At 37.9% G+C, this 16320-nt stretch overlaps 1 protein-coding gene across 1 annotated transcript in view; it reads right to left on the reverse strand.

Annotated features, from left to right (window-relative positions):
• Window positions 1–16320, reverse strand: part of ITSN2 (intersectin 2) — an 82164-nt gene that overhangs the window by 21477 nt on the left and 44367 nt on the right. The window contains exons 17-29 of the mRNA XM_054179912.1: window positions 16045–16125; window positions 13864–14000; window positions 11829–12265; window positions 10626–10747; window positions 8745–8914; window positions 8339–8483; window positions 6738–6943; window positions 5849–5913; window positions 4790–4956; window positions 4409–4454; window positions 4104–4225; window positions 2275–2371; window positions 940–1131 (exon numbers count right to left, since the gene is read on the reverse strand). Of these exons, the coding sequence (XP_054035887.1) occupies window positions 940–1131; window positions 2275–2371; window positions 4104–4225; window positions 4409–4454; window positions 4790–4956; window positions 5849–5913; window positions 6738–6943; window positions 8339–8483; window positions 8745–8914; window positions 10626–10747; window positions 11829–12265; window positions 13864–14000; window positions 16045–16125 (1987 nt within the window). The remainder of the gene's footprint in view (window positions 1–939; window positions 1132–2274; window positions 2372–4103; window positions 4226–4408; window positions 4455–4789; window positions 4957–5848; window positions 5914–6737; window positions 6944–8338; window positions 8484–8744; window positions 8915–10625; window positions 10748–11828; window positions 12266–13863; window positions 14001–16044; window positions 16126–16320) is intronic.

Consider the following 16320-nt stretch of genomic DNA (forward strand, 5'->3'; position numbering starts at 1 on the left):
ACCTCAACCAGACCTCTGGATACGTGTCTTTATCCCGAGAAAACTACAAACGATTCCTCGGGAAAAAAAGAGCAAGTAAAGGGCCAAGGCTTGTTATGTCAAAGAAACAACTCTGACATTAAGGTACATTCCCAGATCTACTGATGCCATGGGTTAATATAAAAGTTGGTTTAATCACAGTGCCTCAGGATGGGAAGTTGAGGGAGTAAAAATGGTGGAAGTTTTCTCTGAGGGGAAGGCCCAAATCCAACAAGGTATGTGTGTCAGGGGAGACACCAGGCACCTTTGCTATGTTTATGTGCAAAAAAAATGCACTGTTCCACTGCCAGGTAGGCATGTATTCCAGCATTCAGTTCTCCACCTGCTCCTGATACTTTTCAGCGTGTGTTTTGATATGTATCTTGTTTCTCAGAACTGGATGAGGCCTGGACTGCTAGGAACCAGGACATGCCAATTTACCACAGGACAGTTTCACTTGCTAATTCTAGAATCTTTTTCTTATCCTTTCTATGGTTGTTTTTACTTAACTGGTAAATGATTTAAGCTTCTGTTAAAGAGGATTACAGCAGACACTTCCTATTTTACAAAACCTGACTAACTTCCATAACCGAGCACCATATGCCTGGGCCGAGTCCCAGGCAGCAGCAGTTACCAAACATTAGCATCTTGAGTGGAAGGGGAACAACTACCAAGTCAAGTATTTTAGCTCACCCTAGCACTCCAACTAGTACACACTGGCTGGCTGATCACATGCTCACTGTTTGTAGATTAAATAGGAAAGTATTTAAAGTACTTAGCACTATAGTTAAAGAAAGGGTATTTAATGTACCAATAAATTCAGCTGATTCCTGGAACACCAAACTCTAACACAAAGCAGAAGAATATCAATGCACTTTGGAAATTAATAAAATTAATTGATAAAGAAAAAAAGTTGCTTACACTGTTGACTTGGATCAGAATCTGTGGTCATCTTCACATAGTTTGAGGGGAAGAGACCTGTCACACCACTGATTTCTCCTTGCCACCAGTCAGCATCATCCTTGTTCAGTACATTAATAAGCTGTCCTTTGGCAAAACTGAGCTCATCTTCATTGTTTGCCATGTAATCGTACATGGCTATCACCTGACACACTATAGAGGAAAAGCAGAGCAGAACACTGTTACACAAGTATTGAGACTGGGTTTGACTGTATTATGTAACCACAGGAAAAAGACAGTAACTTCACATACACTCCTACATAAGAAAAAATGTCACATGGTTTTGTCTTGATGTGGAACTGTCCTGTTGTTTTTGTTTGCTTGTTTGTTTTTAATTGGGGCAGGCAGTAAGCTTTATTTACATTTGATAGAAGCATAGAATCACAGAATCATTTCAGATGGAGAAGACCATTAAGATCATCAAGTCCAACCATTATGTAACTCTACCAAGTATGGTGCTAAACCATGTCCCTCAGCACCACATCTCTTTGTCTTTTAAACACCTTGAGGAATGGGGATTCAACCACTTCCCTGGGGACCCTATTCCGGTGTTTGAGAATACAATATAATAAAGTATCCCTCTATGTCTTCCACTGAAAAGAAAAGAGAGTTTGATCATTTTATAAATGATACTTGTGAGAAAAGCAGGGCAAAGGCAGAGGAAATGTGCTTCAGCTAACTGTCAGGTGCTACATTTTGCTCAGTAGTATCACAGAAGCTGTTGTATAAACAAATCCTAGGCATGGAAAATAGTACAATTTCAGCATAAAGAACCAAAAAAAGGCTTCTTTTCATTTAACTAATCTAATTTGTACCTGGCCATATTAATGGAAAAATCTAGTGGAAATTTGCTGCTTAGTCTTCCTCCTTTTAAGGAGTAGTGCATGAAATTCCAAAGACTACTAAGTTTTCCCTGCATTTTTGGGTAGCATTTGGAAACAAAGGGGTTCCAAATGAGAATTGTGTGACTGATTGGTACATTTGGCAAAACTCAAAAGCTCTTGCCATAGAAGATGGACTGCTGATCTTCATAGATTTGTGGATTTAAACATCTTTGTATGACTGTTGTGCTAGGCAGGGACCCCAATAAAGAACTGTTTTGAATAAGTGGTGAAATTTTACCTTTCTTGGGACAGTCATGTCAGAAGACCCAGATTCTGGCAAGGACTTTACCTCCCACAGGAACACCACAATCAGATAATTATTATGCTAGTTATGTAATTCAGAAGAATATCTGAACAACTGAGTCAGTTACATAAAATACTCTAAATGAAGTATGAAGTCATTTTTCTTCACCTGAGGGAGCAGCAGATGTGGTTCTTTCACTGCTTGGACCCAGTAATTTCACATGGCTGGCAGGGAACCATCCTTTCTGTCTCTTTTTCCCTCTTGCCTGTAAATGTTTAAAGTAGTTATTACACAACTAAGAAACCAAATAGTCTACAGATTGGAAAAAATGCAACAAGTAAGTCACATAATTTTGCCAACAACAGACAAAAAGTCAGGCTTCCAAACACCAACTAAATATTAAACAGATCTCAAAAGGAAATAACCTAAAGCATAAAAAAAAAAAGCCCAGTTCAAATAAAGCTGCACCCCAGTATCTTCTGGCAAATGTATTAAACCAAGGTTTTCAAGAGCAGCTAATTGTTTCATTGCACACTTTAATTGTAGTGCTGAATGTTCTACAAATATTCCACTTATGCATCACGAGTCTGTAATGAGATACCCAGAAGAGAGTTAACAATCACCATAAGCTATGCTTGAAAATAGTGACCTAAGTATTTGATAATCACTTCCTACCCAGTACAGCATGACAGTTTGAAAAGAATTACCTCAATTTTACATCTTTGGTTTTTTTTAGTTCCACAGGAAAAGACTATCTCTGCAAATATGCTTTGAAATGCACAGAAAATTAAAAGTGAGCATAGACTTCAGAATGCAGTAACTGCAGACTGAGCTCTATTATAACATGAAAAGCAATTAAAACTAGAAGAATTGACAGTTACATGTCTTAGTGTCTCTCATTTTTCTTTTTTTTTTAATTATTCTTGAAGCAACACCAGTCCTACTTTTCATAAAATACAAACTATTCAATGTTTCAATGTTTCCTCTCTTTTTTGCACGAGTGTATTTTCCACTGCTGTTAATTCATGGAAATTCAGTGCAGCAGTTTCCCAACTTGCTCACAGTGACCTCTCCTGCATCTGTAAAGCTGGCTGTTGTTAAAAACAGATGCTGAATAGTTAGATCAGCTCTTTTATAATGTTGGAGAGGGAAGAAAGGTGTTAACACAAGTACTCACTGCAGACACAGAGCGTGCAGCTGTAGAACACATTGTGAAAGGCCTTTTAAGTGATATTAAGAAGAAAGAACTTTCTATTCTGCTATTCAGTGCCAGCATTGGAAATATCATCAAGAATTAGCAGTAACATGTTTAAATTCAGGCTAACGATGCAAATTCAGCTAAAATTCAGTTAAAGGGTAACAAAGACCCAAAGCAATCTATGAAAAAAGATTTAACTTTTTGCATTAGTTTCCAGGATGAAGTCCACTATGGGAATAGGGTTCCAAAAGCCAAGATACCAACTACAATTTAAGAAGCATCTCATGTAACAGTACCCTCCACCCCTGGGACTAAAAAGTCATCATTAGGTGGGGAAAGGAGAAAAGTGTTAACAGCAATCTTCACAAGAAACTAGCTTCCAACTACAACTTCCAAAAATTCCTATGCTTTCATTAGAATAATTTTACAATTCAATGCTTTACCAATTAAATCCTAACCAAGGTATTAGCTGCCAATGTACCTCTCCCATGTACAAGTTCATTGATTACTATTTTCTGTACTAAAAAAATAAATCAAAACAAACAAAACCCCAACCCTGCCCAAAACCAACCAACCAAAAACCCAACCCAAACCAAAAACACCTAAATAAACAAACCAAAAAACTGAAGCAACCCAAGGTTTAGTTATTTTTTTCCCCCAAATATGGTTTATAACTAGATGAAAACAACTTTCCAGCCAGCTTCCAGAACACCATAGTTAGGCTGGTTTTCTTAAACTGGATCAAGTATCACCTCCTTCCAATTCATGAAGTCACAATTATTTCTCTGTCAATTATTACCTGCAACTCTCCTTGCCACCATCCACTAGTGTTTTTCTTCAGAATCAATATTAGCTGTCCTGGAGCAAGACTAAGCTGTTCACTTCCTGATGCAACATAGGCAGTAGTAACCTGAGCAATTTCTGAAAAGATATTAATTGAATTTGTCATTTTTTCATTACAGTAAAAGCTAGATCTACAGAAGCATCCTGGTATGCATCCTGCAGCAAGTACATTAGCCACCATTAAAACTTTACTATGAAATTAAATGCTTATAGCCACTCTAAAAAAAGCCCTGAATGTTAAAAAAGTTATCACACACTTACCTGGTTTCTTATTTATTGTTCCAGTTTTGCCAGCATTACTAGAAGCCTGCAAAGACACAACAATCATCTTTTAATGTGCAATACAATTTAAAAAAAAAAAAAAAGAGAGAGAGTTTATTCCAACTTTAAGCACATGGACATAAAAACACATGAAGATTTTAAGTCTGAGCCCATATTTAACAAAATACCATCCTGTACAGAGAGAGAGACAGTGTGATACTGTGGCTAGAACACTTATGTAGCACTCAAGCTACCTGGGCTTTTCTGCCAAGCACTTCAACCTCTGCTCAAAATCACTCCCTAAAAGCTAGATATCAATACTAGTAATATAATAGATTTGAGAGAAAGCATCATCCCTTAATTCTCAATATAGAAACTCACTTCTTGATCCTTTGGTCTGACATAATTGGAGGGGAATATTCCAGTTCTGCCATCAATGCTCCCGGTCCACCATTCTCCTTCCTTCTGGGTCACTAGGATTTCTTCACCTTCTATGAAAGTCAAGTCACCGGGCTCAGAGCTTGAATATGAATATAGGGCAACATACTCTGTGCAAAGAGCAGACAAAAGAGACAACAGTTTCAGATAGGAGGATAAAAGTACATCATGTGCAAGTACAGGTATCTTTGATATCAGTGTGTTCACAACATGGATCATGTCTTCACACGTTTACTTGCTTGATTGTAATCACTTCTCACCTCATGCTTACAGCTCTGCATTACAGGCACACAACTTTGTACAGACAGATTAATTTGGCACAGGGAGAGCTACTTTCCTATGATCATCCTACAGATCAGCAGAGGCCTGTAGACCACAGCTTGAAAACTCATTCCTTGAATTAAGTATTCCACTTTATCTCCATGTTTTACACAAAGCATGGAAATTCCACACCTAAACCTGATCAAAACCGTTTTTATCTCACTAATACAGCAAAACCAAAAAACAAGTGGAATTAGAATACAATTGGGGAAGCATGGAACTGCACTAGATGGAAGTGCTTTGAAAGTGCTTCCTACAGTTTTTTTTCTCCAGTAATATTTGTTTTCTTTACTCCCTACTGATTCAAAGGGAATGATCCACACTCAGGAGACTTAAAATCCCTTCTATGTCTCTACAGTATGGCACAATCGAAAACAGCAGGAGGAGAACTCAGCTTACGAATGAGAGACATATTTGAGCTTTCAGAAATAAATGAATGCTTGAACAAAAGTGGTAAAAAGAAAAACAAAACCCAGGCCTTTGCTCAACCCAAATTAGTTTTAAGTTTTATTTAAGTTCCTGTTTTAGAACTCTCAAAACAGCAGTTCAACATTTGCACTGTATCTGTTGGGCAAACATTGCAAGGCTTGCTCAGGAACTCTTCATACATTTAAGCTTATTCACATGTCATGAAGCAGAAACAGACTGCATCATTAAGTAGGACATTTCATACTGTCTTACCCTCTCCTGCTGCATAAGACTGTGTATTAGGTTTTTTGTTTACAGCTGCATAAATAGCTTCCGGTCTGTAGAAAGGGATAAAAAAAGAAGAAAAAAACCGCTGAGTAACCAAAAGGCTGATCTAGAACAAACCTCTTTATCAGGATGAGATGAAGCTCAGTATTTGGTTATCTCAAAATTGGTATTGCCTGTGAATTAATTGCAAAGACTTTCCTGACTATCAAACAGTGACAGGTATTATTTAAGACATGAATGGCATCCAAGAGCACACCACTTAAAACAAAGTAATGTGAATAAAAGACGAGAAGGTATGTTCACAAATTATGCTATCCAAAAGAAGTACAAATTAAAGCTTTTGTGTAAATAATCTCATTCTAGAGAACATACATAACACCTGAAAAGAACAATTTACACATAGCAGTGCAGTCATCCCAGCAGTAACCAAGCTTAGAATCATTACCTGAATAGCTATTGTGCAGCATTAGAATAGAAATAATGATCTCTCTGAGTAAAGAAAAACACGTTGTTTCTGCAAGATGTGCCTTAGAAGCTTATGCTTATTATAGGTCACTTTGAAATTGGCACCCTGAGGCAGAACACAACTATACTGCAACAAAGCCAACTTGGTAACGAGCCAAAACTAAGCCTGGCACCAGATGAATAATCAAACACCACTGATTTTTCACAGCGCTCAGCCTCGAAAGTCCCTATTTACACAATAGTGAGCCCAACATTACTTGGCTTGTCAGAATTAAATAATAAAAGCCTAAAATGGCAAGGTAGAAATTGTAAATGATATTTATATTCTGCACTTTAAAGCACTGCAAGTACTCTAAATCATCTCTTTTTGTAAACTGCTGAATGAAAGAAAAATAAATGTCGCACTTACTCCTCTTTCTTCGTTTCGCTCCCAGGTAAGAGCTTGACATATGATTTTGGAAACCAACCCCTTCCTCCATGTACCTCTCCAAACCACCAGTTTTCCTGCTGCTCCAGGACAGTAATGATATCATTTTTTGAAAAATTCAAGTGGTTATCTTTTTTTGCAGTCCAAGAGCAAAGTGCTTGTGCTTTTAAATTCTCGACAGGCTGTCCCTGTTAGAACACAAGCGGAGGATGTTGACTGACCGCACTACCCCAGACTGGTGCAAGCGTTATAAACAAACAAACATTGATGCATCTTTTATTGAAGTCCAAGCAACTCCATTCCTAAGAGGTAGTTGGATTTATTTTTTTTTAAATGACAGAGAAACAATCTTTCAACTCTGATTTCTATTTTTAGAAATATATGAGGGAGCTGGGGTTGCTTAGCCTGGAGAGAAGGAGACTCAGGGGTGACCTTATCACTCTCTACAACTACCTTAAGGGAGGTTGTAGACAGACGGACGATGGTCTCTTCTCCCAGGCAGCCAGTACCAGAACAAGAGGACACAGTCTCAGGCTGCGCCAGGGGAGGTTTAGGTTGGATGTGAGGAAGAAGTTCTATACGGAGAGAGTGATTGCCCATTGGAATGGGCTGCCCGGGGAGGTGGTGGAGTCGCCATCATTGCAGGTGTTCAGGAGGAGACTTGATGGGGTGCTTGGTGCCATGGGTTAGTTGTTTAGGTGGGCTGGATTGGTTGAGGGGTTGGACGTGATGATCTTGAAGGTCTCTTCCAACCCGGTCTATTCTATTCTATTAATTACAAGTGAAAATCATTCTAGAACTACCAAGCACACTGCAACAGTCTTATTGTTCAGTGTTGTTACTGTTTGAAGGGGGAACTTTAGCCTAGTCCCTGACTGCAAAGACTGAAAGTAAAAAAAACAAAATAATTTTAAAATTACCATTGTATACAAAATAAAAATAATGTTAAGGTCTGTATAATTCACTGGCTTGCTAATGGGGACGTAGAGTAGGGACATAAACAGTTCTCTTTTCTTCTGTCGCTTCTGCTTGCAACTTCTCTCTCTCTTCCATGGTCTTGCCAGAGTATCTGTTTTGACTACTGTGTGATGTAGGGAAGGAGGGAGGGAGTAGGGGAGCAGTTAATAGTCCCCCTGGATCCATCCAGGGAGGTCTGAGGAGTTTCTGAGGGGGTCTGAGTGTTCTTTATACATTGTGTGTGTGTATATAACATATATTGTGTATTTTGTACATATTCATTGCATTTCATTAGATTTTAGTTTGCTTGTAAATATATCTTCATTTGCTTCCATTCCAAAGTGAGCTAGTCTGGCAATATATTCTGGGGGGTAATTTCTCCAAATTAGTTGGGGTTAATTTCAAACACCCACCCCCCCACCCCCCAATTTTTTATTGGTGCCCAACATGGAAACATACAGAATTACATCAATCCACACTAACAGAGCAGTCAGGCTACATTCTTTATCCTCTAGCCTGTTCAGTGCACCCAATATTAAAAAACCTCTGTTTTGTTTTGCCTTTTAAATCAGTTTCATTAATATGAATCTAAAATACACTATGTTTTTCTGTCTCACACCATATACCTGTCCATGAACGGGTGAAACAGATCCAGGGGACACAGTGCGAGTAAAAGCCGATTTCTGTTGCCATGCTGTATTAACATTCAGGCCAGAAAAAGGTATGTTTTGGTAATCAGATTCTTCTGCAGATTTACTTGGAGAAAGTGGTCTGCAAAATTGAATACAGGCATACTTAGCACATTACAATCTTCTTTTAAAAAGTACCTCAAGCAGAATAACAGAGATTCTACATAATGTGAAGAAAACTATCAAACACTTAAAATTTCCAAGTGAAGACTTTCAGGTAGGTTCTTCAATAAGTCTTCTGCATTTATATTTTTAAAACAAACAACAAATTAAACTACAGCACATCATGTGTTGGCTAAATTTAGAAGAAGCAATTTTAAAAATAAACATAACAAAAACTCACTCTGCTGAGGTAGTAGATAAAGATACTGTAGGAGGAAGTAAGGCCTTCTTAGGAGATAAAGATTTTTCTTCTTCTGGTAATTTTTCTACATAGTTGCATGGAAACCAACCAAAGTGTCCTTGAAAGCTCCCATAAAACCAGCCAGGCTCTCCCACAGTTTTTTCATCAACCTATGGACAGGAGGATAAATACAAAGAAAACACAATCAGCAGCATGAAACAAAGAGGAGTATCTAGTGCATCAGCATCTGCTGGCCCTCTGAATTGAACAGTGTGAGCAGCACTCATAGAAGGATCAGCATTTTTATTCTCCTCCCTCTCAAAACTAAACTGGTTTTGCCCTGTTTAAGAAATAGGGTGATGATGCAATTACACTATTTTCAGACACAGGTAGAGACAGGCCTCAAAGGCAAACGGGCTCTGAACATGCACATTGAGGATTAGTATCTGGATTCACTCTGGCTTGCCAAAAATTACAGTGCACTGTGTTGTACTTTACCAGACGGGCAGCCAAGAGGCAGTGTCTGATGTGTCCAGCAGTGCAGGAAACAACTGTTGCAGTTCTGCATACAGATATAAATAACTGTGTCATCTGATCATACCCCAAAAAATTGTGTAGTAAATAACACAGTAAACACAGGACATCCTTAAACATTCACAGCAATACTGCTAAACAAATATTGCTGCAAATTGGAAAATTCGCCCAAATTAACTAAAAATTAGCAGCTTATCAAATAGCATCAGCTTGTTAGCTTAGCTGAGGTATGCAGTACAAGAGGAAGGAGAGGCAGTGGCATCTGTCAGCCTATTTCTGAAATAAGTTATCAGTAGTTAACTGACACAGTTAATTACACCTGAGAAGGAAGCCAAAACCAAACCTGTTTGTTCCCTCTACCATGCTTCCCTGGTATGAAAATCAAATTATTTGACACTAAACCTGAAGGGTAATACTTAAGTGTTTTTACATTTTATACCACAATGCTTTGTAGATTTTTATAATCTACCTATACTGCTTATAGTCTGAATGAGAAGGAACCATACACATTTACATATTACTTACATAGACATTAATTGTATTACTACAGTTGTGCATCAATTTTCCCAAGTCCACCTGAATGCACATGCTTTCAAGAACATGCACAAGTGGTAGAATTACAGAAATTAACACAGATTTCAACTGAGAAGATAGGAGAGATTTCCAAACCTTATGGTCCTGCTGTAACATTACAGATAGCACATCTGTCTGAAACCAGAGAACTGCTAACAAAGAATGGACACAGAATAAACTGCTACAGGTATCTGCCTGAGAGAGCATTTATAAAGGACCAGCCAGCAAGAGGCAGAAGTCTATGCTAGCAATACATTAGAAGATGGTATTAAGATTCAGAAGAACCTTCCACATCTACTTGTTAAATAACATGTTAGTTTTATTTTATTTCAAATGCCACTAATTAGTGATTCATGCCTCTATTTACTACACTTGCATTTCAGGCACACTCAGAGGCTAATCTGTACACACAGAACAAACTGCAGCAACTATAGGGACATGGTTTAGAGGTGGACTTGGCAATGCAAGGTTAACAGTTGGACTCAATAACTTTAAAGGCCTTTTCCAACTTAAATGGTTCTATGATTCTGTATCATTCCTTGTCTACTAATTTTAGAAAGTTTATGTTAAGCGTCCACTGTTGTTATTCTAAGCAGATTCTCATCATCTCTAAGATGCATAAGATCCCAAGAAAAATTTTTAGCTGAAATTTAATTTAAATTTTGAGTAACCCTTAGAATGTATCAACATAACACGTTTGACACTTAAAACCTTGTGAATCTCCAGGCTGGGGTAAACTGGGTTGATTTTTTTTCTAGTTATGGCAAATCTTACCTGAATTATATCGCCAGTATTAAAGCTCATTTCATCGTGATTCCTTGCTTCAAATGGATATAAAGCTCTGTAATTTACAAAGGCAACTGAATTCCTAGACTCTGAGGCCCTAACTGCATTGCCTGAAAGGAGAAGGAAAAACAGTTAACATTTTAATACATCTGAAAGATAAGCACTTGTTTTGAGCCCCATCATTCTAAGCAACAGGTATTTGTGTTACAAAAAGAGAACAGTTCTTGACTCAGGCACTATGGAAGTATGAGAGGAGACCACTAGTTCTAGCAGGCTGACAGGATGCATACAATGCAAGAGTTTAACATGCTAATCAGAGTAAACTTAACACAGGCAATGAAATTTGTTGTCCTCTGAAGCAAAACACAGACATCTTTACATTCTCATCTTCCCTTGTCAAACTGCTCCAGCTAAGTCGATGCTTTACCATAGTCTCATTTAACACAATTATAATTTCCCAAGATACCACTGCTACAACAGTAAGTGCTCAGTTGTGATGGTTTTACTTTGAAACCTAAAATACCACACTTTCTAGTTTCTCTGCATCTCTGTTCTCCAAGTCTGTGACTGATCCCAACAGTGAATGTTTTACAAGCTATAGCTGAGGCGTGCAAATACCCTTCAGCACTGTTCTAATTCCGGTCTTCCTGAGCTCAGTGATAAAAATGGCTAATAAAAACTGACAGGAACTAAGGATGGAAGTAACCTGAAGTGCCTTTAGCTAAAATATTGTTAAACTCATTATTTTTCGAAGTCCCACTAGAGTCAGGTTGACTTCAGTTCCTTCTTTTTCAGTAAGAGGCATTAAGTAATGCAGAAATAAACTAGATTTCATTGTTGATAAATCTCATCACTGAGTAAAACTCTCTGTTGACATTTTACTTTAAGTCAGAAGGTGCAGGCCTTAGGCAAAAGCTACCATATTACTGTTTCCAGCATCTATCATTTGTTGGTCAAGATCACTGCAAGATTTGTCATCAGTTACAGATGCTGACAACTGACCACACCTGAGTTAACAGGATGATTAATAATTAAGTAAAACATGAAACACTGCTGGGTTGTTTTATTTTTACTAATGTTTTAGACAATAAGGCTGCCATAGTGTCACAACAACAATAATGCATTTAAAGACAAAATAACACATAGGAAAATAAGAATCATTGAAGCCAAACAACAACAGACTAAGATTACCTTCATCTTTCCAGGGTGGCTTAAGACTTTTACCCTCTATTGGTTTCAACAGTTCTGCAAACTTTTCATGTATGTTTAATTTGGAAGTGGATTTCTCTGCTTCTTGAGACTTTGTCATTTCCTTTATCTTCTTTATTTCTTCATTCTGCTTACGTCTTTCCTCAGCTTCTTTTGCTATCTGTTCCTGCTTTCTTTTACCTTCTTCCAGTTGCCTCTGCTGCTCTGTTTCCCTCAAGATGGTGGATTGCCTATTTCTCTCCTCCTCTGCATAAAGCTGCTTATTTTCCCTTTCTCTCATCAAAGCAACTGCTTCTTCAGCTTTCAGCTTTTCCTGAACTTTTTCCTGCATTCGTTCCTCCTCCAATCGCTTCTTTTTCTCTTCCTCTTCCCGTCGGATATTTTCCTGCCATCGATTCTCCTTTTCCCGTTTTGCTTTTCTGGAAGAAAAGAAAGAGAGGAGTGGGAAAACAGAGACCACGCTTTGCCTTAACATAAGTGTACTCCACATACAAGTTAACAAATGGATTAAAACTCTTGCTACACAAGCACTGCCATATGGTTACTTGTGCAGTGCCTTCATGAGCAGTTCTGCTCACCTACAGCCTTCTGAGCAAGAAACAGGTTTTAAAGTGTCTACCAAGGCAGTATCCAAATCTCACGACTGGAAATGAAGATTTCCAAACAGAATAAAAATAGCCTTTGAATACTAATCTTCACTGTTTGAAGTCTTTGCCTTTATCTATAGTTGTCATCTATTCAATATGCTTATCCCTGACATTGCCACAGTCTTCAGCAGAAAGAATCTAGAAACCTGACTCTGTTTACGGAAATTATTCAGACTTCACCCTGGTTCTCATCCCTCCAAAGAAGTTATTATTATCCAATGTTACAACCTTAAAAATCATTGTATTTTAGCTCTCAAGACCTTTCTTCTGAAAAAAAGAAATCAGATTCTTTGGGCCACCTTCCAAAGAGGTGGTTGAGGAGGGTCCACACTTAGAGGAGACTGCTTCATCAAATCACTGTAGGAATTCCACTCATCTGATGGTAATTTTATTGTATTTTCAAGCATGTGACAGGTTCTAGTAGAAGCTGTGCAACAATATTCTTACTCTATCAGACAGCTCTGTTCAACAGCAAAATTAAGAGGAAGTCATTATACATGTGCTTCTCTTAAAGACTGCCACTAATGTTACAAAACTCCATCACACTATTGCATAAAAACGCTCCCTCTTGAATGAAAAGTCGAAACTAGTACTTCAAAGCAACTTCAGAGCTGAGGACTGCCCACTGAGAGCACTGCTCCACCTTCTCTCTGGCACCATTTCAAATGAGGACTGCTAAACACAAAATAGGCAGCTGACAGCAGACTGTCTGGAGTGTGGCACCTTATACAGCTAGAATCCAACCCTAGAATCAGCAAAACAAAAGAAAGCAAAACTAGCTGGGAACAAGACCATGAGAAATCAAGAGCTGAGAAAAGCGCTTGAGGCGAGGCTAGGCTGTGCAAAACCAGGACCATATATGTAAAGGGTCCTCTCAGACATGTATCTGAATTTTCTCATTGTCCTCCTAAAAAAGGAGCCAAATTTAAAACCCAGAGCTTGCTCACTCATCCAGTTTTCAAGATTAACACAGGAATCAAGCAGTAAATGCACTGCCTGCTGTCTCAAGTATGAAGCTCGTAACTGGAAATACACGCCAAAAAAATGGTATTTACTCAGTCAGAAGTACTTCTAAGGAAAAAGGTCAGATCCTTTGAAGACCAGCAAAGCAGAAAATAGAAGGAATTTTAAATGTGTGAGCATTATCTATTAAAGGAGCTACAAATCTTATTAGCAGAAGTGACTATTTGGTTTACCCTAATTATAAGGTGTGGGGTTTTTTAAAAGAAGGTAAAAGCAGACTGGAAAGAGGGAATTCAAATCATCCTAATAAAATGTTTTCTCTAAGACCAATCAGTAGGATGAATTTTCACTGGTAAGATCCAGTTTTTAAAGCAAAAGGAGAATGGCAATACATTCAGACATGGTACCTTGCAGCCTCATCTTCCAGTCGCTTTTTCAGCACAAGTTCAGCTCTTCTTTTTTCTACCTCTTTTATTTTCTCATGTTTGATCTTGTGGAGCTGCTCCAAGGCTAATTGCTGTGTACTGTAACTTTCTCTCAGGTCCTAAGGAAGAAACACAATGAAGTACATCAAAAGGAACACAGCCAATCTTTTGAAAGCATCCAGGCATTTTAATGCTTAGTGAACCAAGTTTTATTGCAAATGGACAAAGTAATTTAAGTTATTAATAGTCCTTGGAGGTCACTGTAAAGAAAGTCAAACAAACAAGACATATGAAAGTAAATGGCAGGTTTGCAAAGTCTCTAACTCAGGTTTTTCTAACAGCCCTTCCAGTCATACACCTACTGGAAATGGCAAATATGACAAAGAAATGGGGCAGATACATAACTGAGTGTTCAAACACAACATTATCTAAGGACATAGAAAGCAATAAAGGCTATTTTATAAATAAAAGGAGGCAGACTTCAAATGAAAGCCAACATGATACCATAAGCCTGAGAATGCATCCCTTCAGTAGGGTGATCCTTTCAGTAGGGTGACCTTTGTGATGCTTTCTGAATGATCAGTCTCATACTTGAATAAAATTAATTTAAAAAGAAAAACTTTATAAAAATATCCAGCAGCCCTGTTGGAGGCCTTAGCTTAAAGACACTATCTCAGACTTCTCACTATCTTACAGCTTTCCTATATTTGAAAACTTCACAATTGTTCTCATTTTCTTTCAAACACATGCTTCAATTCCTATTCCACCTCCCTCTGATGACAAATTTTTTCACAGCAGAAAAATCAGTGAGAGTCTTTGGGATTACTAAATTTACAGTGTAAAAAAAATCTGATTGCCCATTGGAATGGGCTGCCTGGGGAGGTGGTGGAGTCGCCATCACTGGAGTTTTTCAGGAGGAGACTTGATGGGGTGCTTGGTGCCGTGGGTTAGTTGTTTGGGTGGTGTTTGATTGTTGATGGGTTGGACGCGATGATCTTGAAGGTCTCTTCCAACCTGGTTTATTCTATGTATTCTATGTATGTATATTCTAATAAAAGTACTTTAGATTGTACTTTACAAAATATCTGCAAGATACTTTCTTATTAATCCTATTGATGCACACTGAGCAATCAAAGAGTCATAGAAGCACTGCAGCTGGAAAAGACCTTTAAGATCACCAAGTCCATGCATTAGCCAGCTCTCTGCCCTATGCTGTACTCTGGTGCAACAGGTATATCCTGACTTCTTACATCATAAGTGTAAATAAAGCAATTAAGAGTGATGTATTTCCACTGCAATGTGTACCTCAACCAATAATTTTGTTGCCTAAGAGATACTGTGCAATTCACTTGAAGAGGGTAAGATAACAACATTTGAGTCATCGAAAGTCTCTGTAGCAACAAACTAAATCAAGCAACTGTCTATCATTTGTCTCCAAACACATTCAGCTGAGAATACTTTTTCTTCTTATGTTGCATAGAAATTGAGGATCACTGTGGAAACAAACTTGCACCATAAAAACTCTCATATCTTTGATTTAAGGTCAGAAAACCCCCTTATGCAACATGGAAAAGTCAGATTTTTTTGCTCAGAAATTATTCTCAAAGTCAGAATTCTGACCCCAGCAGACAAAAGCAATGTTGAGGAAAAACAGCAAACAGGTTTTAGTACCAGGTTAATCTGGAAGCGTAATAGCATTCTGCTTGCTATGTCATACCTCACATGTCATATTCTGGATATTGATGCTATTTCTAGACTTGAAACTTGGACAAGAATTCATATACCTGACTCATAGCTTAGGATGTATGGATACAGTTCAAGAATAACAGATGGAAAAGTGGGAGAAGACACTGTTTCCATCTAAGGCAGTATATGTTTGAATGACATTAACTAAAAAGAGAAGTATCTGGGTAAAACAGCTTAGTGAACATAGACCATTAAGAAATAAAATGGCTATCAGTAGTTTGCAGTTTGGATTTCTAAGCAGGTAAGAAAATGTTAAGTCTTTAAGAGGATATAAAAGGCAGCAGAAAGAAAAAGAGCCTATCAATTTTCTTTAAGGAAAATTTGTTTTATAGAAGTTGTACATCCAAACAGAAAGGATAAGCAGAGAAAAATTGCGAAATAATCAAAAACCAAAAGAGCCAAAGATTAGAAAATAACCTTAAGTAAGAGGAAGAGGTTGTTGAGACAGCTTAGCAGAGACAAAAGGCACTGAAGAACAGAATCATCCATATTCTCACACTGTAAGATAAGGTAGATAAAAAGCCAATTAATCTTTGCACTGGACTCCGAAAAACATATTTCAGGGAAGACTGAATTGTGGATGCAGCCACTGAACACAGCAAGCCATGCAATAAACAACTAGAACTGCACTTTACATGTAGCCATTCTTGGTAAAGAAATGAAACTTGTTAAATGTTCACAAATTTTATTTTG

The sequence above is a fragment of the Dryobates pubescens genome, chromosome 3 (assembly GCF_014839835.1).
Source record: "Dryobates pubescens isolate bDryPub1 chromosome 3, bDryPub1.pri, whole genome shotgun sequence".
Classification (NCBI taxonomy): domain Eukaryota; kingdom Metazoa; phylum Chordata; class Aves; order Piciformes; family Picidae; genus Dryobates; species Dryobates pubescens.